The sequence below is a fragment of the Lepidochelys kempii genome, chromosome 16 (assembly GCF_965140285.1).
Source record: "Lepidochelys kempii isolate rLepKem1 chromosome 16, rLepKem1.hap1, whole genome shotgun sequence".
NCBI lineage: Eukaryota > Metazoa > Chordata > Testudines > Cheloniidae > Lepidochelys > Lepidochelys kempii.
Genome location: NC_136395.1, coordinates 16,595,184 through 16,619,957, shown reverse-complemented (window position 1 = coordinate 16,619,957; position 24,774 = coordinate 16,595,184). Strand labels below are relative to the sequence as shown.

The window sequence follows — 24,774 nt, the reverse complement described above, 5'->3', positions numbered from 1 at the left end:
ATATACACACAGAGAATATGAAACAATACCTCCTCCCACCCCACTGTCCTGCTGGTAATAGCTTATCTAAAGTGATCATCAAGTTGGGCCATTTCCAGCACAAATCCAGGTTTTCTCGCCCTCCACCCCCCACACACAAATTCACTCTCCTGCTGGTGATAGCCCATCCAAAGTGACAACACTCCACACAATGTGCATGACAATCAAGTTGGGCCATTTCCTGCACAAATCCAGGTTCTCTCACCCCCCCACCCCCCTCCCAAAAACCACACACACAAACTCACTATCCCACTGGCAATAGCTCATCCAAAGTGACCACTCTCCCCACAATGCGCATGATAATCAAGGTGGGCCACCCCCAGCACAAATCCAGGCCTTCTCACCCCCCCCCCCCTCCATACAAGAGAGAAAGAGGAGGCAGATGCCTGCACTAGTTCAGGCAAGGGATCTGCTGTCATCAGAGAGTTATGCAGAGCAGGGCCCTGCCCCTCACAAAGATGGTAGCGCCCCTGCTTATTGGTCATTGCAGAGGAGGGATGTGCCCCTCACAAAGATGGCTGCTCTGCTGTGCCCTCCCCTAACGGCTGCTGAGCCAGGGAAGGCAGTGTGGGCTTGTTACGCTGTATCTGGGCTGCTGCTGCTGCTGAAGTTACACTGTAGCTGTCTCTGTGTCTTGCAAGATCAAGGCCGGGGCTGCCGTGCTTACAGGACTTTGCTCACTCAGGGCAGTGGGTGGTAGCCAGGGAGGTGCATACACGGGGCTATGCTGGCCTTCATAGCAAGGAACATGGTAAGTAAGAGCCTGATCCCTGCTTTGCAGGCTGGTTTAATGTTCATAGCAAGGAGGGAGGGGGCGGGGGGAGCATTCCCTGCTTTGAACAATCTTGGGACAGTGACCCATGGCCTTTTCCAGAGGTGTCTGATATGGTCCTGTGAGGATGAGACCAGGGTTTCTAGAGGCTCTGAGAAACTGGCAGAGTTGGGAGAAACCTGAAAGTTTTTTTGCTCAGGAAGATTTGAGGGGGACATTGAGATAAATGTCCGGCGCTGATTTTATGGGGCGGGGAAGGGAGGATGATGCAGGAGAAGATCTGGCTTGTACCAATGCAGCTGTAGTGTGATTTTCTTGTAGGATGCAAAAATGTTTTGCAAGAAAGATCATTACAAATTAGAGGGTGTCGGGGGAGGATTACTGCGAGGCATCGCTCTCAGCTAAAGGACAGGGATTTCCTTTCGATGCATAGTAACTTCACTAAGGGGATGGGATGGTCTTGACCAGTGCCAGGATCACTCTTCAGGTTTGACACAGTCCATGAAAGGCTGCGAATGAGGTTCTGCTTGAGGATTTTGATTTTGTAATGTTTTTTCCCCTGGTGTCTGTCGCCAGCAAAACATCTCCTAGGTCTTCCCTTGGGCTGGGAGTAACCTTTGTCAGTTTGCAGAACTTCATTATGTGCTTTCTATCAACTCAAGCTTCTGCCAAGAGCTTGGTTACTGATTAATTCATCCTTTCACCGGGGTGCCGCCCTCTTGGTTTTCTTAGGAACTGATAGCGGGGCTGATATGTACCTGCCCGTTTGTTTTTTTTTAAACTGATTAAGAAAATATTCACGTATTCTAGGAGGAATATGTCAGTGAAATCTTCTGCATTTGCCCCACCATGTACTTTAACTGGACTCTTTCCTTTCGTTTTGGAATCTTGAACTCATGGCTATAGTAATTGCATCACTCAGCCAAAATTTGCTTAAAGTTCTCCATGTGCGACATAGGGGAGAAGTCCTACAAACTGACTTCTACTATGAGACTGCTGAACATTCAGTGCAAAGGACTCCATGGTTCTGTTTGGGTTATAGCTGCTGCTAGCAGGATTCTCACAGGCTTTCCATGATCTATGGATGAATATTTTCCCTCAGGTTTCAGAGTAGCAGCCGTGTTAGTCTGTATTCGCAAAAAGAAAAAGGAGGGCTTGTGGCACCTTAGAGACTAACAAATTAGTCCTCCTTTTCTATTTTCCCTCAGTTACAACTGCATCGTACCAGTGTTTACTAAACCATGCGGAAGACATGTGCTTCTATCAGATCCTAGTCATGCTGTCTGAAGCGGCAATAAAATGGCTTTTGTCAGTTCTGTGACAACACTTAGGCCATTTTCAATATTGGATGAAGGGGAACCGCGGTTGAAAATCAGTCTCAGCATCAGTTTGATTTCCTGATGTAGCCAAGGCTCTAAGGAAGTGGGTACCTGTAGCAGGGGGGTGCCTTTAATAAATCTCTTTCCACACCAGTAAGGGGGAAATTATATTAGAACCTTTCTGTCAGAATCACTGTTGAACCATGGTTGAAACTAGCATGGTTTGAGCCATAGTTGACAGAGCTCAGGAGAACGGATAACTGTGGATTTTTTTTTTCACCTGCTGAAAGAATCCCCATTTCTCCACATCACAGCTGTGTTGTCTGTCCCGGGATTCATGGGCTCTGTGATTTTTAATTTTTCTTTAAAAAGATCCATATTGTCTGACACTCTGCAGGTGGCTGGGTGGATGTGATGGTAACAAGTGAATCAGACATTATTTAGACCTTCCTTGTGACTCCAAACCCACAAGTGTTGCTAAGTGACATCCTGAATAGGACATGAAAGGCCAGTCTACATGGCAAAGAGTACACAGGGACTCTGATTAACACAGGTTGGCTTGGTTTGTGGGATGGAACCAAACTAATACAACACCCTACCTTAAAGTAAACCAATTAATATGTAATAGGGCTGTGTCATGAGTCTGGCCTTGGGAGAGAAGTAACTTTGGTAGCAAAGTTAGGACAAGGTTTGGCACAGAACACACATGAGACTGAATTCCTTGTGGATATATGCATTGATGGAGGGTCACCTGGTATGTGTGGATTGCCTCCCTTCCTCATGTGGAAAGGAGAGTCAGCAGTCTACTGACTGCTCTTATGTTCCTGATTTGTTCACTGGGATCTCAGTACATGCCTGGTAGATACTGGCACTAAAATGAATACATAAGGGCTAGTTGGGGTAATATCCAGATGTGATGCTCAGATTTTGAGTTTGTGTGGGTGTGATATTTTCATTACTTATTTTTCTTTTTCACCTTTTCACTGTGATCCATCCATGACTTTTTTTTCCTTTTAATAAAAATCCCAAACAAACAAAATAGCTCTCTCATGGTGTTTCTTACTGGAATATTGTTGCATAAAAATTTGATTGCTTGTAAGTCTGCTCATTTATTAATTACATTTAGTTAAACACATCCTGGTAAGACTGGAAGAGGCTGATATTCATCTTATTATTTTTCCTTATGTCTGGAATGCCCATGTAATGTTATTGTTGTGAGATGTTTTCTAATGACAAACAAAGTTGCCAACAGCTCAGAATTCGTGATGTGCAGTGCTATAATACTAAATTAGTGTGCATGTGACTCTAGAGACTGGTTACAGGATACGGCCTTTTGTCAGTAGGCTGTTGGATCAACCCAGTCCAGGGACTGAATTCATTCCCATGTGATGACTGTTTGATCTGTGTGGTTGGTGGGCCTCTATCTAGCTCAAGGGTTGGCAAACTACGGCCCGCGGGCCACATCCAGCCCGTCAAACCATTTCATCCAGCCCTCAGCTCCTGCCGGGGAGTGGGGTTTGGGGCTTGCCCCACTCAGCGTGGCTCCCAGGAAGCAGCTGGCATGACCCCCGTCCAGCTCCTACGTAGTAAGCGTAGGAATGGCCAGGCGGCTCTGCGCGCTGCCCCGTCTGCAGGCACCACCCCCGCAGCTCCCATTGGCCGCGGTTCCCGGCCAATCGGAGCTGCAGGGTTGGCGCCTGCGGACGGTGCAGTGTGCAGAGCCACTTGGCCGCGCCTTGCAGGCGGGGGGGGACATGCTTCTGGGAGCTGCTTGTGGTAAGTGCTGCCCAGAGCCTACACCCCTGAGCTCCTCCCCCAATCCCCTGCCACAGCCCTGATCCCCCTCCCGCCCTCCAAACCCCTCGATCCCAGTCCAGAGCCCCCTCTTGTACCCCAAGCCCCTCATCCCCAGCCAGAGCCCTCACCCCCTCCCCCACCCCTCCCCCCAATTTTGTGAGCATTCATGGCCCACCATACAATTTCCATACCCCGCTGTGGCCCTCAGGCCAAAAAGTTTGCCCACCCCTGGTTTAGCTCCTGGTGAACAACCATTCACATCAGGAACGCTGCCATTGCAGTGGCCACCCCAGTTGGCAGTGTGTGCGGAGAGGGAAAAGCCTGACTAGGCCATGGAGATTGGATTTCACTTTCATCGCTATAGACGCTTCCTCCTGATCAGTTTGTTGGAGGAAGCTCACACAGCTGCCTTCTACTAGGGTGACCAGATATCAAGTGTAAAAAATTGGGATGGGGTGGGGGGTAATAGGTGCCTGTATAAGAAAAAGCCCCCAAAATCAGGACATCTGGTCACCCTACTTGCTACCCACACAACCTGTGCATAGACTGGGCTCTTTTCTCTCCAGAGCTGTCAGCTGGGCCCCCTTCCCCATCCCTGAAATATACAGTTCCCCAGCCCTGAAATAAACAGTAAAACCATCCAGTTGCAGAGGATAGAGTAAGGAAGCGATTTCAAGCTCCTGCTGTCACTGAGGGCAGGGGAAAAATTTTAAAAGTGTCTTGCCAGCACGTGGGACGTGGTTTGCTGCCCCTCCCACCCAACTGCTCGCATTGCAATACCTGGTCTTGTGTTTTCTCAACAGAATAGCGCAGTCAGATGGCAAAGGTTGCTATCTGCAAAGTGTGTGACTCCCTGTGTATACCATAGAACAGGGTGAGATTAGAGAGGAAGTCTGAGGGAGTGAGAGTTTTACAGTTTTCTCATTCCACCCATGGAGAGGAAGCAGCAGCAGTCAGAGAAGGTACAGTATGGTACATTATCATTAGATTATGCAGGTTAACCCCTTCCTTCCTTTCAACCCTGCACTTTTTCTTCGGGCTTAGTGATTAGTTTTTCTTTTAACCTTCCCAGAGATGTTGATCCCTCTGTGCTGCCAGATCCTGCAAGGAGCCAAGAACTTTCTTTGAGGGGCTGAGCACCATGCAGGAGGTGATTGGCACCTTGTAGGATTGGACCCTTTGTGCTTCTCTGCACTTGACCCTGAGGAAAACCCTCCCTTGACTGCTTCTTAGACCAAAGGGCATGTTCTAGCCGGTATCATTTCCCTCCAGTCCATAGTCATAAGTCTCTAGCAAGGAATTTTAAACCACTGGGAGGGAATGAAACAGGAGGGAAAGTGGGGGAAGAGGGCATGGAAAACAGGATTTAAATCCTCGCTAACAGAACCTTGTTAAATTCCTGCCCAAACAAGAGGATGTTCTCAAAGTTTTGGGGGAGGGTTGGCGAGAGCACTTCTCCTGGTCAAAGGCTAGTATTGCTCTTTGCTCTCTCATGTTCTTTTTCTCTGCCCAAAAGAAACTGTCACAGCATATATTCCCTGTGGAAGCATTTATTGCCAAAACTGTCCTAGCCTGTCCCCCATGAGCCTCTCTGATTCACCCACAATTTCCCCATTCTTTAAAAACTTCTCCCTATATTTTCTCTCCCCCCACACACACCCCTTCCCTCCCTCCACTTTGCACTTGCCAGTCTCCTGCTGCGCAGGACTGGATGGGAATCATTTTTGGAGCTATGTTTTCTGACATGAGCAACTGCGGTCGCTGCTGACCCGAGAGGCTTGGTGATCCCATAGCCAAGCTCCTCCTGTCACCAGAATGTCCAGCTCCACAGTCGGGCTTCCGGTTATTATTCTTGATTTTGCACAGTCATTTCCCAGGTGGGGGTTGTTAACCCTGATCCAGTTCCAACTTGGCTAAATTCCTCCAGCAGTTTCAGTTGGCTACAGGATTCCTCTTCACTTCCTATCCTAAACTGTTGTGTAGCATTGCCCGTTGCTGTGTCCTACCTCAGAGATGGCTGCATTTCATTAGTGGGCAAAACAGTCCCTGTGTATATTCCTTACCTACTGTATAGTTGTAGGGGATACTCTGAGACTTATTCCCATTAATGTTTGTAAAGTGCTAGGAGATCCTCAGAGAAGGGCAAATGTGTTATTATCCCAGTGGCATTTCCTTTAGCTGGCTGAGAATTGACATCCCTGTGGGAGGCTGTGTCTCTGCTGCTGTTCTGGATGTCTCCTGATCCTCTCGCTCTGGTAACCAGTCGATAAATGTCTGGTGTTTGTGCTTTGAGCTCTCTGCTCCTGATGAGGCTTCCATGTGTTGTCAGGGACAGGGGACTCAATGTATCTGAGCTGCTGATTCCTTTTGTGCTGCGGGGAAGATTGTCTGTATGTGTGCTCTGTGGTTTGCAGGCAAAGCCATCTGGCTTGCTGAAGCCTTTGGCCTTGGGGAAGCTCACAGGCAGATACTTAGCCCACCAGGAGGGATTGCCATGTCTGCCGGTGCCACCCCTTCAGCAGACCCTGGATCGCTACCTGCTGGCTCTGCAGCCCATCATCAGCGAGGAGGAATGGACCCACACCAAGGGGCTGGTGGATGAATTCCAGAAACCAGGTGGCGTTGGGGAAAGGCTGCAGAAGGGCCTGGAGAGGAGAGCCAGGAAAACTGAGAACTGGGTAGGTGGGTGCTACTTCCCTGAGTCCTGGTCAGTAGAGGAGAGGATGGAGGCAGGATCTGAGCCAAGTCCTATAAGGGCCATCACTATCCTGGTTTCCAAGCCAGTGGTTCCCAGCCACTGGCACCTGTGCTTTTGTGACTGGTAATCTAGGCTCCCCCACACACTTCTGTGCTGAGACTTAGTGCACCATGCATTGCTGCCCGTCTCTCTCTCCGCTGTGTGCACAGAGCTGCCCAAGCCCCATGTCGAGCTGAGGCACGTGCAGCTGAATGGGAAGTCATGGGCACTGACTGCTACAGCTAAAGTCTTAGTCCTTTAAAATGATAGTTGCCCTCAGAAGGTTGGGAAAGCCCAGTGCGCCAACCCACGGAGCACCAGCCCCACCCCTCCCATCCCACAAGCCCCCTGCTCTACCTAGTCTGTAAAATGGCTGAAAAATCATTCCATGACCCAAATCCCACAATCTTCTCCACTTGCAAAGTATCGTGGGATATGGTGTGTCGCAGGATTAAGTCTTCCAGCCATTTTGTGGGGTACAGATCACTCATGCTTGCAAAGTGGGCATCCTGCTCTCTGCAACCTGGAGCCCCCATTCTTGCATGCTTCCTGTTTCTGTCCCAGCTCTCTGACTGGTGGCTGAAGACGGCTTACCTTGATTACCGCCTGCCGGTTGTGGTTCACTCCAGCCCTGGCGTGGTTTTACCAAAACAAGATTTTCTGGATCAGCAAGGCCAGCTCAGGTAAAGGCCTTTCTGGCTGTTCTTCCCCGAAGTTTCAGATGATGTTAGTTGGGCTGCTGGGGAGTTGATTTGGATTGGTGGGAGGAGGCGATTACTAGCAAGTCTCTCCCAGCCTAGATGACTGCTAGCCATGGGGAGGCTCACAGCTACTCCAGTTGCAGCCTCTCCCAGCAGGAAGCACTGTAGGGAATGAGGTAAGAGTGCTGGCTACAGGGAGGCTGAGGGCTTCTCCCAGCAGGATTCCCTCAAAAGGGAAAGATGGAAGAGGAAAGATGGTCCAGTGGTTAGAGGAGGAGGCTCGGACTTAGAAGACCTAGATTAAATTCCCTGCTCTGCCACTAACTTCCTTTGTGACTTTGGGCAAATTACATTAATCTTTGTGCCTCAGTTCCCCACCTGTCAAATGGGGATAAGTGCACTTCACAGCGGGGGTTGTGAGGATAAATACAGATTGTGAGGCGCTCAGATACTATGGTGACAGGAGCCATACAAAGTACCTAAGATACTTTAGAAGACCCTAAATTTGACTTTAGATTCTGCAGGCTTGGGGGAAGAGACAGACTACTGCATGAATTAGGTTACTCAGCTAATATTGTGTGTGTCTGCAGATTCATTCAGGCTTTGTGCATTTGCAGAGGGCTTCCCACTGTTCTGTCATTAGTTGCACAAGTCAAATCCACAGCTGCTGTCTGTCTCCAGTGTGTTTCTTCCCCTTACTCAAGCCCTGTATGCAACCAAACACTGGCAATTTGTGTGTTTCCCTCCTGCTAATTCATGTTGCAGATGCTGGTGTTTTGAAGTCATCCCCACACACATGGAATTGATTCTCTCACCCTCTTTGGAGCCTGCCGCTGAATTTAGTCACTGTTTTTAGGTGTTTGTTTTCATGCATGTGAAGTTTTGTCTTAGATTTGGGTTCGGCTCTGGGAAATCTAGGCTCTGTGGATTCAAAGCCATAGCATTGACCTTTATACAGGTTTGCCTTTTCCACATTTACCCATCATCACCTGCTCCTGTCATCAAGATGTCTTCTGGCTGGGTTAAAAATATCAACCAACCAGAGAAGTGTGTGTGAGAGAGAAATAAGAGTGAAAGAATCCTCCCTCCCTGTCTGATGCAAGGTCTTGTATGCTCACTTGGCCAAATCTGTCCCATCCCAGTGAGTGGGGAGGATGTCTTAAAGAGACAGTGTAAGGGCTAAAAATCCTATTTTAAAAACCCTTCCCTATATTATTGACTGTGAAATTTATTAAAATCAACGTTGCCAACTCTCCTGATACTTGGTACTGTATTTTACTTGAAAACAGCTCAGAAACCAGAAGGCAAATAAAAAGAATCCAACTTCCTTTTATCTCATGACTTTTGATGGGGCCTGACATAATTTATGAATGCTTGGGCATTGCAGTGCTGCAATTTAAAAAGAAAACAAAACATGCTATCATGTCCTTTACTCTCTGTGTTCATCTCTGCTTTTAGGATGAAAGGCTAGTTGGCTTTACTTTTGGTTCTAGTCAGTTTCACTTTCTCAGGCGTGGGCAATGCAAAATGCAGCAAAGTTTGTTTTCAGACACTACAAGGGAATATACAGTTGGGGGGGTTTTGGGGATGGGGAAGGAGTGTTGTTTTTAAAAACTTTCTCCATTGGATCTTTTGTGGAAACGGTTCTTTCAGTTTCCATTTTTTAAAAAATTCAGCTGCAGAGCAGCTCCAAGATGACTTGCCTGAGCCCCTTCTAGGCTAGCCAGGCCTTTGTTACTATCCTTAGAGCTCAGGTACTTGTGCAAGTTGTGCAACAGGAGACATTAGTGTGATGTCCTGCTCTGTGCCTCTGTTCCCCTCACACACCCTGTCTGTCTTGTCTATTTTAACTCTTTAGGGCAGGGTCCTTCTCTTGTTGTATGTGCCCAGTGTCCAGCAGAAGGGAGCCCCAACCTTGGTTGGAGCCTCTCGGTACTACACCCACACAAATACTAAAAAAAACCTGAATGGGTCAGTGAACAAAAAAGTGTTTCATTGGAGCTACCAAAACACAGCCACAGTTGGCCAGGGCTCAAGATATTAGGAACTTGCTCTGCTCTGCTGTCCCCAAAGCCCAGCATTCTATCAGCAGAGGGGGTGAAATCCAAACCACTATTATTTCTAGGGGGTCAGGATTTCAGAAGTCCCAAATGTTCTGATTTGTATCTCTCCGGTTGTTATGTTTGGCTGTTCCAGGTTTGCTGCCAAGCTGATTGAGGGCATCCTGGATTTCAAGACCATGATTGACAAGTAAGTTGGATGCAGTGGTGTTGTAGCTGTGTTGGCCGCCATATATTAGAAAGACAAGGTGGGTGAGGTAATATCTTTTATTGGATCAACTTCTGTTGGTGAGAGAGACAAGATTTTTGAGCTTACACCAAGCTCTTCTTTTGTTAGAGGCATTTCTGGCACACTGAAATGTCCCTGCTGCCTTTACTTAGGGGATGTTCAGATCAAAAGTGTCTCTCTCTCTCTCTCTCTCAAAGGGAAACAGTCAAGATAAAAATCCATGCATCTAAAGAATAGCGCCTCTAATCAGTGTAACTGACAACAGCCAGGGTCACTGTTAGGACTGTACAAAAGCAAACTGACTTTTCCCTTTTTATGCTCTTTATTTACTTCTGCCTTTTACTCCACCTGGATAGGGAAATGAGCCTGGTCTATTCTGCTTCTTGGGTCTCATGTAATGATGTTTAGGGTTGCAAAGCTGCAGTGCCACAAAAACTTTTCCCTTCACACTGTGTTTTGGGAGAGGCTCCTATGTCTGTACTTGGAGGGAATTAAGCCTGATTGAAGCCCTGCAGACTCACATCCTTAATTTATCCACAGAACAGGTCCAGCTCAGTCAGCAAGAACACACAAGCTTTCAATGTGTTTTAAGTCCCCAGGGGCATTCTCTGTGGTTCTCAACCTATTTACCACTGTGGGCTACATATCTATGTGTTATGTGGGTTGCATCCACACAATATATATTCTAACACTGCATGGCCCTGAGGATGTCACATGCGCTGCAGCTGTGTGCTGACTGGGCCACAAGCAGCCCACAGGTGAGAGCTTTCAGAGTAGCAGCCGTGTTAGTCTGTATTTGCAAAAAGAAGAGGAGTACTGTGGCACCTTAGAGACTAACCAATTTATTTGAGCATAAGCTTTCGTGAGCTACAGCTCATCTCACTCATCAGATGAAGTGAGCTGTAGCTCACGAAAGCTTATGCTCAAATAAATTGGTTAGTCTATAAGGTGCCACAAGTACTCCTTTTCTTTTTACAGGTGAGAGAGGAGTCCAGTCCTCTAGGCCTCATTCAGTCCTTGGCCTCTAAAATGAGGCTGCCAGCAAAGGCCTTGTGTGAACTAGGATTGCAGGTTTGATATTAGCAGGTTAGCTAACACATTTGAAAAGCCTAGTGCAGTCCAGGCACACTGCTTTTAACACATGCTAAACCAGTCACTTTAAAGTCCAGAGTGGGCCCTGACTTTAATCCAACCAGGTTAGCATATGTTAAAAGCAGTGTGCCCACGAGCCCAAGTCAGCTGACGTGTCCTGCAGGTCTTTTATCCCTGGATAGTCATACCCAAAATGGAATTGTGAACGGGGAATCATCAAGTGGGTGTGTTTCTAGTGGGGTCACACAGGGATTTGTTCTTGGCCCTGTGCTATTTAGGTATTTTTATCATTGACCAGAAAGAAAAAACATAAAATCATCACTGATAACATGGGGAGTGGTGAATAATAAAGAGGACAGATCACTGATTCAGAGCAATCTGGATCACTTGGTAAATTGGGTGCGAGCCAACAGTATGTGTTTTAATACAGCTAAATGTAAATGTGTATGGGAACAAAGAATGTCAGCCCTAGTTACAGGAGATGGGGCTCTATCCTGGGAAACACTGATTCTGAAAAAGATTGGGGGTTTGTGGTGGATAATCAGCTAAACATGAGCTCCCAGTGTAATATGGTGGCCAAAGGGGCTAATATGATCCTTGGATGCATAAATGGGCATCTTGGGTAGGAGCAGAGAGATTATTGTATCTCTGTATTTGGCACTGGTTCAACCGCTGCTGGAATCCCGTGTTCAGTTGGAGCGGGTTCAGAGAAGAGCCTCAAGAATGATTAAAGGGTTAGAAAACCTGCCTTATAGTGATAGACTCCAGGAGCTCAGTCTATTTAGCTTAACAAAGAGAAGTTAAGGGATGACTTGATTACCGTGGATAAGTACCTGAATGGAGAACAAATATTTAATAATGGGCTCTTCAGTTTAACAGAGAAATGTATAACATGATCCAAGGGCTGGAAGCTAGACAAATTCAGTCTGGAAATAGGGTGTAAATTTTTAATGGTGGGAGTAACAGACCATTGGAGCAATTTACCAAGAGGTGTGGTGGATTCTCCATCTCTGACAATTTTTATATGAATTTTCAATGTTTTTCTAAAAGATCTGCTCTAAAATTATTTCAGGGACAGTCTCTGACTTGTGTTATACAGCAGGACAGACTAGGTGATCACAACGGTCCCTTCTGGCCTTGGGAGTCTGTGAACTGAGACCCACCACACAAAGAATCAGATGGCAACAACTAGTGGTCACTCCAGACATAGGCCTGGATTTGAACCTGTGCCCTGTAACCCACTGCTAATCCCCTTGAAACAATGGGTCTACATTCCGTGCATCTTTCAGTATACCAGGCCTCAACTCCTCTTGGAGTTGGGCAAGCTGCAGTGTAGGCCCAAGGGTCTGTTTTTTCCTATGCTAGCAGATGTGGAGAAAAGGACCTTGCCCCTATATAAAACAAAAGCCAACTCATGTACATGCTGGGTAGCCTCTGCTCGGAGAGTTGGGGGGTGCAGGGGATGCTCAGCCCCCAGTGGAGGAGACTTCTAATCTCCAAATCTTTTAGGGCTTGTACACACTAGCATTTATTTTGATATAAACTTAAAAGCCACCCCCCTGAGCGATGTAAGTTACACCAACCTAAGCACCAGTGTGGACAGTGCTATGTACATGGGACAAGCTCTCCTGCCGGCATCGCTACTCAGGAGGGGGAGTAATTATGCCAATGGGAGAGCTCTTTCCCATTGGCATGGAGCATCTGCACTAGCCACACTACAGTGGTGCAGCGACATCAGTACAGCTGCACCCGTCATGATTCTACTGTAGACTAGCCCTTAGTCTCTCACTGGAGCAGCCGCGAAAGGGCGCTGGGCATGGGGAGAGCATGCCAGGTGTGGATCGTTGGAAGGCAGGCATTCTGATTGCTGTTTTCTTCCCTCTCCCACCCTGCTTCCTCTCTTCTGTGTACGTTGCCAGTGAGACCCTGCCAGTGGAATACCTGGGTGGGAAACCTCTTTGCATGAACCAGTACTACCAGATCCTCTCATCCTGTCGCATCCCGGGCCCGAAGCACGACTCCGTTGTGAACTACACCAAAGGAAAAAAGCTGCCCTCGCACATTACTGTGGTTCACAACTTCCAGGTACAGCAGTCTTAGTGGAAGTCTTAGGAAGGCCAGGTTATTCTTTTGGATTTAAGTGCCCCCTTTGACTGGCTTTGCCAAGGAAGAGAAAGAAGCAATAAAACTCTGAGTATGAGGTTTGCCTCCCCAGGGAACCAGTCCCGCTCCCCCTGAAGTCAGTCGTGGGTTTGCTGTTAACTGAGAGCAGGCTTGGGCCCCATGGCTGGGACTGCAGTGTGTGTGAGCTGTATGTGAGTGCTCCATTCCCATATCTCTTTCCCTCCTAGCTCCAGTCCCTGAAAGTTCAGTCTCCCGCTCTGGGTTTGGAGCTAGAAATTGCTGGTTTGGGAGGCCGGGGGGATAATGGACCCAACAGTCATGGCTAGGGCCCTACCAAATTCATGGTCCATTTTGGTCAATTTCATGGTCATAGGATTTTAAAAATCGTAAAGTTAATGATTTCAGCTATTTAAATCTGAAATTTCACGGTGTTGTAATTGTAGGGGTCCTGACCCAAAAAGGAGTTGTGGGTGAGGGGGTTGCAAGGTTATTGTAGGGGGGGTTGCGGTACTGCTACCCTTACTTCTGCGATGCTGCCAGCAGATCTGGGCCCCGAGTCAGCAGCTGCCACACTCTGGCTGCCTAGCTCTGAAGGCAGCAGCACAGAAGTAAGTGTGGCATGGTATGGTATTGCCACCCTTACTACTGCGCTGCTGATGGCAGGACTCTGCCTTCCGAGCTGGGTGCCCGGCCAACAGCCACCACTCTCTGGCCACTCAGCTCTGAAGGCAGCGCAGAAGTAAGGGTGGCTATAGCGCAAACCCCCTAAAATAACCTTGTGACCCCCCTGCAACTCCCTTTTGGGTCAGGACCCCCAATCTGAGAAATGCTGGTCTTCCCCGTGAAATCTGTATAGTATAGGGTAAAAGCACACAACGGACCAGATTTCACGATCCATGACGTGTTTTTCATGGCCGTGAATTTGGCAGGGCCCTAGTCATGGTCAAGCCTCAGAAACTGTAGAACCTGGAAGGTGTTACGAGAAGAGTGTTTTCCTCTGTCTGTCTGTCTTAATTATCTGGCCCTCATTACTGCAGTATCCAAGCACCTGATAATCTTTAATATATTTGTCCTCACAACATCCCTGTGAGGTAGGGAAGTGCTATTATACTGTTTTATGGATGGAAACTGAGGCACAAAGAGGTTAAGTCCTTTGCCTCAGGTCTCACAGGAAGCCGGTGTCATAACAGGGACTTGAACCTGGGTCTCCCAGCTCCCAGCCTATGCCCTAATCACTGGGTCATCCTTCCTCTCCACCGACTAATCATCAGCCCCTTAGCTGAGCCCTCAGCATTGCTCTTGCCTCCTGGATGAGACTGTGGTCAGTCTGCGTGACTGGCTGCTATAAACCTTTGTCTCTCCCTCCTTCCCAGTTCTTTGAGCTGGATGTTTACAGCAGTGATGGGAGCCCCCTCACCACCGATCAGATCTTCATCCAGCTGGAGAAGATCTGGAACACGTCCCTCCAAACAAACAAGGAGCCAATTGGGATCCTCACCACCAACCACCGAAACAGCTGGGCCAAAGCCTACAACAACCTTATCAAAGGTCTGTCCTGCCCCACCCACGTGGAACACCATGCTAGTAACTGCTGCCCTCCATGCAGTGCTGCCCTCCATGCAGTGCTGCGCCCCTGGGCTTCTCCCTCCTTTACAAGCCCTCTGCAAACAGACACTGACCAGATAACTGGCCTTTCTAACAGTCTGAGTGTGGGAGTATTTATCCAGCTGGGTTGTGTCCAGACTAGACCCATTGCAAAGCATTGTTATTTCTGTTTAAACACTCTGTTCTCCAAGTGTTCAAGGTTTGGTCCAGGACAGAGCTGAAGTTATGTAGTATTTCACCCCCAAAATGGATGAAATCCAATAACCCAGCTAAAAAAAAAAATCAGAGGGCTGATACAAGTGAGAAGGAGCATCCCTATGAGGCTCACAGCTTCCAGTCTGTAACAGCCATCTAGCCCATAGCTTCAACACTCAAATACCACTGCAGCATGGTCAAGAGATGCTTCCTTACAAAGGGAGTCAGGGCACCAAGTGTCATTAATCTGCTCTCCTGAATTTTATCCTCCCTCCAATTAAATGCAGTTTTTCAACCAGCTTCCATCATCTTCTACTTCCCCCCCCCTTCTCAGATAAAACCAACAAGGAGTCCGTGCGTTCGATCGAGAAGAGCATTTTCACCGTCTGCCTGGATTCACCCATTCCTCGGGTGTCTGACGACATCTACAAGAGCCGGGTGGCAGCTCAGATGCTGCACGGAGGAGGCAGTCGCTGGAACAGTGGGAACCGATGGTTTGACAAAACCCTTCAGGTGGGTGCTGGGGTTTTTGAGAAACTAGAGGCATGGGTCTGGGGGAGACAAACTTCCTGAAACTGGAAGGGCCAGCAGGCCCCCAAATCATTCAGTAGGAGACTTTCCCAGATCAAAAGGGGCATGGGAAGTGAGAAGAGCAAGAGGCTGATGCCAACAACGTAAGTGCCTGTGGGCTTGGTGGAGAATGTTTGGGATTCTCTCCCGCAATCAAACAAGTTCTCACTCTCCTGCTAGGTCCACCGAGCTCTCATTGTTTCTTAGATTCCTGGCAGCACTCACTCAATGCAGCCAAGCTATTCCTTGTATTACTCATAAATTAACTGTCTGCCTGCGGTGTACAATGACTGGTCTGTCTGGAGGCTGACCAAGCATAACAAGGTCTGTTTCTTGCATTTCCCATGGGATTGTTGCTCTCCCTGTTTGTCTCTGTCAGAAACTAACCTGCTTCTTTCAGGCATCTGCTGCCATCCCACAACAACATTTCATTGATCCCCATCTCCCTTTATCTGTATAATGGTACCATTCAAGGGCCACATCCTCCATTAGGAGGCTATCTCTGGGCCTTTCAGGGGGATGGAGCCCATGCTTTGACAGGACTCTTACAATCCTAACAACATTTTGGGTTATTCAGCTTCTGCTTGGCACTGCTTATTTACAGGGCAACGCCAAGTTCTTCTAGCTTTGCAATGAACCAAAGTCTTCACAGAACTGGTGGGGGATGTTACTGCTGTGTTACATGAGCCTCCAAGGAAATCAAACCCTTTGAAGCTGTACCATACTGCAGGGTACACTGGCCTCTCTGATGCATCTTCTGTCAGTGGGACCATCTGCCTCATTGAATATAATGATGATACCAAATCCTCCTAACCTTGGTTATGGAGTTTCTTTCTTCTGGGAGGTGGCTGATGGCTTTGCGGTTTACCATGCGCTGATGGGGTTGAGGTCTTCTCCAGCACATAGCAATGAGACATTGAGGCCCCTCTTGGGCTAGTGCTTGCACTGTAGAGGAGGCCTCTCTTCACTGCCTTTTTCGTTTCCCTGGCAGTTTATCGTTGCTGAGGACGGCTCCTGTGGCCTGGTGTATGAGCACGCTCCCGCGGAGGGCCCGCCCATCGTTGCCCTTCTGGATCACATCGTGGAGTACACGTGAGGCTTGCTCACTTGTCTCTGAGTCAGACACGGATCTCAAACTGTCCATCCACAGTAAAGCTCCCCTTCACCAGCTCATTTCCCCCCTCACCCCCAGGCATCTGCTCTGGAGGCGCTTTAACGGTATCTCAAGTTAGGTACTGCAGCTCTTGTAGCAACGACCAGGGATTAGCCACCTGCTGAGAATGGTAAACTTTGCTGCTGCTCGAACTTTCCAGAGAAGCCACTGCTTACGTTTAATATGGCAGTCGGGTGGCTCCTGTTTGGTGTTTGCTCCTGATGGAATCTATAGAACATTTTTTAAAGGGTTCGAAGGGCATTAGACCTGTAATCTCTTGGTGAGGGAATCACTATAACCAAACTTCTGCATTTGTTCTCCTAGTTTTTCACCAGAAGCAGATGTGGAGGGAGCAGCTGTCAAGTCAGGAAGGCTGAGATTTGTGACAGAGGACTTTGCAGTGTGTGACACAGACCCAAAATGTCATAGTCAGGGATTTACACTATGTTCACTACAGTGGGATCTGAGTCTGTCTACTGGGCACCAGAATCCTATAGGCCAAGGGGCTGGAGATAAAGGTCTGGCTAAATGGTTTCAATGCTGTTTCTCTGTGCAGGAAGAAACCAGAGCTGGTGAGATCACCAATGATTCCTCTGCCAATGCCCAAGAAGCTGCGGTTTAACATCACCCCAGAAATCAAACATGACATAGAGAAGGCAAAGCAGAACCTCAACATGTGAGTAAAGCGGGTAGGAGAGCTCAGTGAGTGAGCGAGAGAATAATCCATGTGTCCACTTGGGGAGCTGGGTGGTAAGGAAAATGTCAGTGCTCTATGGTGCTCAGTGTCTTGTTGGGCATAAACTATACTGTATGTGGCTGAAAAGTGCATTGCTGAGCCTCCTCCTGACAGGTGACTGCTGTGCTGAAAGGGGACTTGCTGCTTATTCATCCCAATCTACTTATGAAGAGGGATGTCTCTGATCAGGAACCTGACCTGCTGTACTAGATCAAACAACTGGGCCAACTAGTGTTGGATCCTGTCTCCAGCAGTCGGCAAATCCCTTGCATCTAACCAGTTGCACGGTACTTCACATAGTGCGTCAAGTTACGGAGGTTGAGCTCACTGTGAAAAGATTGGGTGGGGCAGATCCCTTTGTCCTTGTGTAGATTTGGTCTGAGCAGATTGATGTCTCTGGGGCTTACGAAAGCTCTGGGGCCTGGGTCTTTGTCATGTAATAGCAAGGAGCATCCTGAAGAATTTCTCTTCTCCCTCTCTCTCTGCAGAATGGTGCAAGATCTGGATATCAAGGTGATGGTCTTTCACCACTTTGGGAAAAACTTCCCCAAGTTGGAGAGGATAAGTCCAGATGCCTTTATTCAGATGGCCCTGCAGCTGGCTTACTATAGGTAAGGAGCACACTGCAGGCAGTTAGCTTTCCAGCCCCTATATCTCCCTTCTAAAGAGCTTCAGGGGATTTTTACCCTGCTCCACGAAACTACTGACTAGAGGTCAACACCAAACCCAACTAGCTGGGCTTGGGGAAAGAGCCCCAAACACCACAGGGTTACAGGGTGGTGACCTATTGCAATAGCCCACTTTTTCGCTATGCCTCTATGTGGGAGGGTTAGATGGCTGATGGATCTAGAGCCATGTGCAGACATCCCAAATCCTGCCCTTTCCCCATGCACTGGAATGGCACTGGTTCTGCTCTGTGTAGGGCCCTTCGTGGTCACAAAGGAGTGGGCAAGATTAGCCCCTCCAAGAGCAATGCATGAAATACCAGTAGAGGAGGGTCAGTCAGCTAGGGATGCAACTTGGTCCATGTAATTACCATTTCTTCTGATCTTTCTCATCCTTCCTGCATGGAATTTACTCTTCCCTGGGAGGTGGGGAGGATTCAAGGGAGAAATACAACAAATGTATCTGCATACTTCGGACCAGAAATTCACCTGCACGATTTCCCTGCGAAGGATAAGATTTGCATAGCCCCTTCTTGTCAAGGACAATTCTTCCCCTGTGACTGCTTCTCCTCCCCGTCTTTCAGGATGTATGGCCAGGTCTGTGCTACATATGAGAGTGCCTCACTGAGGATGTTCCGCTTGGGTCGGACAGACACCATCCGCTCTGCCTCCGTGGACTCGCTGAAGTTTGTAGAGGCAATGGACAACCCTAGCAAGCAGGTGAGAGTTCCAACAGATGGAGTGAATTATCTTCACCCCAAAATAAAGGGAGAACTGCTTTTCAACTTACCCTAGAAGTGTAGCATCTGTATCTTCCGGTCTCAGCCAAAAACTGCATCTGATCTGAGGTTGTTTTAAGGTACAATCTGGAATATATGATTACAAATCTTGGGTCTCATTCAGCTTTCCTTTTACATCTCTGTAAATCCAAGGTGAGTGTTTCTAACCCTATATCACATGTGACCAGTCTGAATGTCTAGCCAGTCAGGTCCTAAGTACTAGATTATTGGACTTGAAGGTTCTCAATGTATCATTCAAAGGGTCATTTCCTCATTTTGGTTTTGACCTATGAACTTTGGATAATATACAGGCAAACAAATGTACTATTTTGGGGAGTAGATTTGCTAGAATGTTTAAATTAATAGGGATGAACACAGTTAGTACAATGCTATATTTAATTGAAAATTTTAGAAGTTAATGCAGTTTTTCTGGATGGAGAGTTGTACAAATAAGGAAACAAGCTCCTGACCAAACAGTATAGTGTTTGGGGTGTCCCAAACTTGGAGATACAGAGACACTATTGATTCCAAGCATGTCCAGATTCACAGAGAGGACTTGTGATTCTAAGTGTTCAGGACTCATTTCAGTCCTTCCATGAAAAAGATAGGGACTCTGGTTCTCTCTTAGAAGACAATGAATCAAGACTAGAACCTAGCAAGTGATGAAAGTCAGTTCACTGGGGATGGAGTTCTGAGTCAGAGTTCAGCCATTTGCTGTAGGCTGTAGAATCTCTGTAGTGATCCCCTTGCAAAGACTTGCCTCCTTTGGTTGCTGAATTGTCCTTCTGTCATCTAAATTGTCCCACTGACATCTCCGCTTCCAACAGTTCTAGGATAAAGGGCCACAACTGGTAGTTCCTATGGAATCACTTAAGAATAGAGTCTTGTGAGCTGGAAGGGGAGAAAAATAATTCAGCCAAACAATATGATCTAAGTTAACAATAGCTTGAAGCCAGAAATGCCATCCTGCAGGTGAGCTACTGAAATCACTGGGCAGCAAATTTTTAACGTCCATTCCATGCATTCTCCTTAGAACCAAGAGAAGGTGGAACTGCTGAGGAGAGCTACGCAGGCACACAGAGCTTACACAGATATGGTGAGTGTCCCATACAGCTCCAAGGCTGGGACTGTGCAGAGGTAAGCCAGATGCTGCTGGAAGAAAAATCCCAATTTATGGTGCTAGACATATAAGACAGCCTGTTAATACTGCCCCTAGGATTGATTCTGACCAGTTAATGCTTTGAAGGACTGTCTTTACTCTTCCTCTTTGTACCGTTCCTTCAGTATCCCTGGTGACTGGGGGCAAAGGAGAGAGAAAATCAAGTCTGCAGCTATACTCTGAAGAATTCCTATTCTTCCCATCACTAGGGTCTGTAGATGCCAGGGCTGCACAAGGGTTTTTTTAAAATCACAGGGATCCTATCCTGAGAAGATATAGGGTTTGCTTAGTTCCATCTGTCTGTCAAATGTTGCTCTTAATGGACAATCAGTTTTTTTTTTTCCCCCTTTCTACTTTAAATTTAAGAGGATTTTTAAAATCTGGTTCAGATTGAAGATGGTGCTGATTTTTGTTTCCCTGCCTCTCCGATCTCTTATCCAGACTCTCTCTTCCTTTCAGGCAATAAAGGGGAATGCAATAGACCGTCATCTGCTAGGCCTGAAGATTCAAGCCATTGAGGATCTAGTGAGCATGCCGGAACTGTTCATGGATACAGCTTACGCTGTTGCTATGCACTTCAACCTCTCAACCAGCCAGGTAAGAAGTGGCTGACCACCGTGAGAGTGCTGCAATCACTCTTTCTCCCTTTCTTCTCCACATTCCTCCGCCACCCCCTTCCTTGAGGAACTGCTCTGCATATAGTGCCATAGGAATCTAGCCCCACAACAAGCTGAGCTGGACCTTTAAAGAGGTGGTGAGGTGAAGCTGAAGACTATGACCTTACCATTACTAGAGCCATTCTAGCAGATTTATCTTCTCCACCCCAGGCTGGACAGCGCATTGCCAGGTAGATACCAAGAGCCTGTGGTAATGCGGAGGCCCTGCCCGCACACTGTAACAGCAGCCGTACTGTGTGAGGCTCATTGTCCTTATGAGTGGATAACTGCTCCTCCACAAGTCTCTTCAGAGGGCGATATGAAGAACTAGCACAGTGCTGGGGAATAGCACAAACAATTGGTGTATTTCTAAAGCATCCACAGTGTGTACGAGGAGCTGAACAGATGGGTCTGAATATCATGCCCCTGCCCGGGAGAACTTACCTGGGGTGTTAGTTGGGAGAAGTCCATTTGATTTACCCTCCCCAACAGCTCTTGTGATCTTCTGCCTTTTCGTTTATTTGTTTTTAGTTGGGTGAGGAGGTGTTTAATCAGGTTGTTTCCCACTGTAGGTCCCAGCAAAGACAGATTGTGTGATGTGCTTTGGTCCAGTGGTTCCAGATGGCTACGGAGTCTGCTACAACCCTATGGATGACCACATCAACTTTGCAATGTCGGCGTACAACAGCTGTGCCGAAACCAATGCAGCCCGCCTGGCACATTACCTGGAGAAGGCGCTACTGGACATGCGGCTCCTGCTCCAATCCACACCCAAATCAAAATTGTAAGAAATGAACCTCCTTCACAGCCCCTAAGCTTTAGGAGCTGCCTCATGTGCACAAGAAGCTCCCAGCTCTCCAAAAACTGGGCAACAGGAGATGGGCTCCATTAGGACTCTAGAAGAGCATATGGCACGCATCTCTCTGCAGAGAAATTAAGGACTGGTAATCTCCAGCTATCAGACTACAAGGTGTATGACTTTCTTCCCTTGAAGGTATACTGGCGCAACAGTGGAAAGAACAGAGAAAGCACATTCTTCATCCCATCCTTCACTCTTCATCCACTAGGGGGAGTATTCCCCTGGCTGAGTAGGTCTGAGACCACTTGAATCTTTCTGTTGGCTCAGGCTTTTGAGGGGTTGGGAATATCTCTTTTGGGCCATGTTATGCCTCCCAAAGTGGTGTCATCAGTGCCATTGAACTTTGGGGTGGGGGGATGAATGCCGTAAATCGGAGGAAATCCAGTCCTGTTAGGATGCATTGTGCTGCTTTTCTAGAAAATTGTTTTCCTAACATAACCTTGCTAGGGGACTGGTCTTTGTGTGCTTTTCACAGCTAGGAACGTTCCCTTCCCCATCCTTCTAACACTTGGGTCTGCACTTTCTCCACTAACTGTGAAACACCATTGCTACAACTGAATTCATTTCCCCTACTCTGGCCTTTTGTTTGTTTGAAGCATAAAGTGATGGATTGCTGGCGGGTCTCCATCTCAGAGCTTCAGGCTCTGCAACTTGAGCCTCTTTGGCTTTCTTGTATTGCTTCTACTAAACATTTTAATTGATTTTTTTTAATTATGCAGGCTCTGCTGGCCTTGACTTTATGCACTTAACTATTTTGTGGTGGGGAGAGATTACATAGACCTTGATGTTGTTTGTAGAACCTGTCCTCTTCATTCTGCCCCTTCTCTTTCAAATGGGAAAAGAAATGGGAACCATGTTGCCCTTTGTTACTTGCAAACTGAGAGATCATGCACTGTTTTCCATGCTGCGTTTATTTTAGTCTAAGGAGATGCTGCATAAGAAACTTAATTAGCCCTTCTAATCAAGTTTCCCAAAATGCCTATAGGTTCCAGATTGCATAGGTGATGTATGTTGGAGCTGAAGGAAAAAAAAGGTGCAGAATGACACTTCTCCCCTGCCATATATTATCAACTCCTACCAAGGTTGTGGTTCCTCTAAAATAAGGGAGGTAGTGGAGAAAGCACAGGAGTCTACTCTAGGATGTACAGACTCTGTCTGTTCATTGCCCAAAACAATGGACTTTTCCATAGCCGACAGCGCTTCTTCATCAGAACCTGGTTTCTTCTTGCCTTAATGTTATTTATAATTTCCCTCTTTTGTGGAATATAGTCACATCTGTGTTAATTTGATTGAACCTTTAGAAATGAAGGAATTATATATTTATAAATGTGCAATTTAAAAAATATTGTGACACAGTAAGAAAGGAATATAAAACCGCCAATATCTTTCCTAGGGCAACATGTGAAACCATAGACCTACTGCCATTATAGAAGAGAGTGCATTGTTTGCCCCTGCCGATGCTATTCCTGCAGTGGGATAACAGTAGTTCTGCAAGCCCAAACATACGGTGCTGAACCAAGGAATAACTTGAGTTTGTAGTCTGTTTTATCACACAAACACTTGTCCATAACACAAAGTCACCCAATCAGTAGGGTCATTGCTGCTCTTCTGGTGATGGGCCTCGAGAGCATTCACAATCCTGGTGCCTTGGTAGAGGGCAACTTGACCAATTTGAAGTACGTTCATCCTACTAGTATTGAAAACCTCTCTTTTATGAACACTTAGTCACCCCATCTCACTTTTTAATTGATGCAAACCTGCTCTCAGTTGTTTTAAATTCAAATTCCACCCCCCCCCCAACTAAATATTGAGGGGAAAGTTTTACTGAAACTCACCTGCACAGCTAACGATTGTACAAACCACCATTAAAAAAAATTAAGTTTAAAAAATAATTATAAATGGAATGAGAGGGTTAGAAAGCAATGGGAGCATGTAATGCAAAGCTCTGGGTACAAACACACCTGCTCTAACAATCTGATTCTTCCACAATGAACGAGACTGAAAGTTACAAGAGGCCACCCAAAATCTTAATCTGTATTAATATTTATTATATGTAATGAGTACTTATATAACCATTTAAGAGACTGCACCCTTTTGGGATGAATTGGAATGGGTAAGGTCTTGCTGGGATTTAAAAAAACACTACTTTTTAGGGAGGCTTTTATTCTGGAAGAGATTCCTTTAGCCAGAGACAAAGTAAACGTTTTTTTCCTCCCTGTATGTAATGAGTCAATATAGTGCCTGCTGATAACTGATGTTACTCTACTGTGGTCTCTGGCCATGAGGCCAAAGACCAAGTGCCTTCAACCACAGCATCGCTACATATTGGCGTGTCTTATTATTACAAGGCTAATTTCAGAAACTAAGAATTCTCTCCTCCCCCCTTCAATAAGGCAGAAGTAATCACCCAAAGGCAAGTGCCCCCTGAAAAGGATGAGGTGGAAGTGCACTCTGCTATTAATGGAAAATACAGGGGATGGGTCTAGTTTTAATCTTAAGTCAGATATAAAGCTGGAGATCCCATTGGCTTCAGGGACATTTCTCCAGCTGTGGAGCGGAGGTCTTTATGTGCCATGCATATGGAAACACAAAAGATTCTTATCCAGCTTGTCCATTCTCTCTTTAGGATGTAGGGGGCAGAAAGCAGGATTAACAGGGGAGCTGCTTTATTACATTACAACTGTTTACATGGTTTTCTTTTAAAAAGTGTTTTTTCCTTTTACTGTTGCCAATTTCAAGCTGCGGTGATGTCCCTCTGACTCATCACTTCTTGACTTATTTTTCCAGTGACCAGTTATCTTGAGTGCCAATTTGTTTGTTTATCCTTTATTAGCTGGTCACTTGCCCAAGAAGTGTCCATGGTCTTAAAGGCTATGTAAAAGTTATGAAGAAACTACTGATTTACTGAACAATTAGGGAAATATGTAGATTATTAATGTGCAACTAAACTCTGGGATTGGAGGTGTTGTTGATGGCATAGCCAGTGTCTTTGCATGCTCGGCCAGTTAAACGCATTACATGTTTTTTTGATAATGTAATCAGTGTCCTGCAAGGATTGGTGATGTTCTTCCAACATAAATAAAAGTATAAATGTTGCCAACAGGGTTGATTCTATGCAGAAAATGCTCTAGGTATAAGTTTGATGATCGTTTTTACAGAAGGATGTTCATCGTGGGTCACAGAACAATAGATCACACAGGAATTTATCATCTTCCTCCTATTGTTTTAGTATCTCCATCCCAGGCCATGGTAAGGGAGCAAAGCAAGAGATCTGCTACTTGGAAAGCAAGGAGTAGTTCTCTGAAGGCAGTCATCTATCTTCCTTGCTCCTTTTCAATCCACCTACCTAAAGGCAGGAGGCTACCTGAAGTTTCTCTTCTCACCTCCTAGGCTGCTCAACTTGGCCAAGAATGTACAAGGGGCCTTTATCGCTATGTCAAACAACGTGTAGCTTCCTGGGGGATGGAAAAAGAAAGCAGAAGCAGACCGAAGCCCAGTCTACACTTAAAACTTACATCAATATAGCT

The 24,774-nt window shown here is 46.8% G+C and overlaps 1 protein-coding gene across 2 annotated transcripts; it reads left to right on the top strand.

The window, feature by feature from the left end:
* Positions 1 to 533: 533 nt before the first annotated feature.
* On the top strand, positions 534 to 24,343 carry CRAT (carnitine O-acetyltransferase). Of its 2 annotated transcripts, XM_073314742.2 has the most exons (15): positions 534 to 790; positions 4,731 to 4,889; positions 6,342 to 6,605; positions 7,229 to 7,347; positions 9,562 to 9,615; positions 12,666 to 12,831; positions 14,244 to 14,418; positions 15,005 to 15,183; positions 16,232 to 16,332; positions 16,950 to 17,069; positions 17,618 to 17,740; positions 18,379 to 18,514; positions 19,607 to 19,669; positions 20,192 to 20,329; positions 20,961 to 24,343. In XM_073314742.2, exons 2-15 carry the CDS (start codon positions 4,860 to 4,862, stop codon positions 21,174 to 21,176), a joined length of 1,884 nt encoding a protein of 627 aa, XP_073170843.1. In that variant the 5' UTR covers positions 534 to 790; positions 4,731 to 4,859; the 3' UTR covers positions 21,177 to 24,343. The 2 variants fall into 2 exon arrangements, with proteins under 2 accessions (XP_073170843.1, XP_073170845.1); XM_073314744.2 differs by lacking the exon at positions 4,731 to 4,889.
* Positions 24,344 to 24,774: the final 431 nt, after the last annotated feature.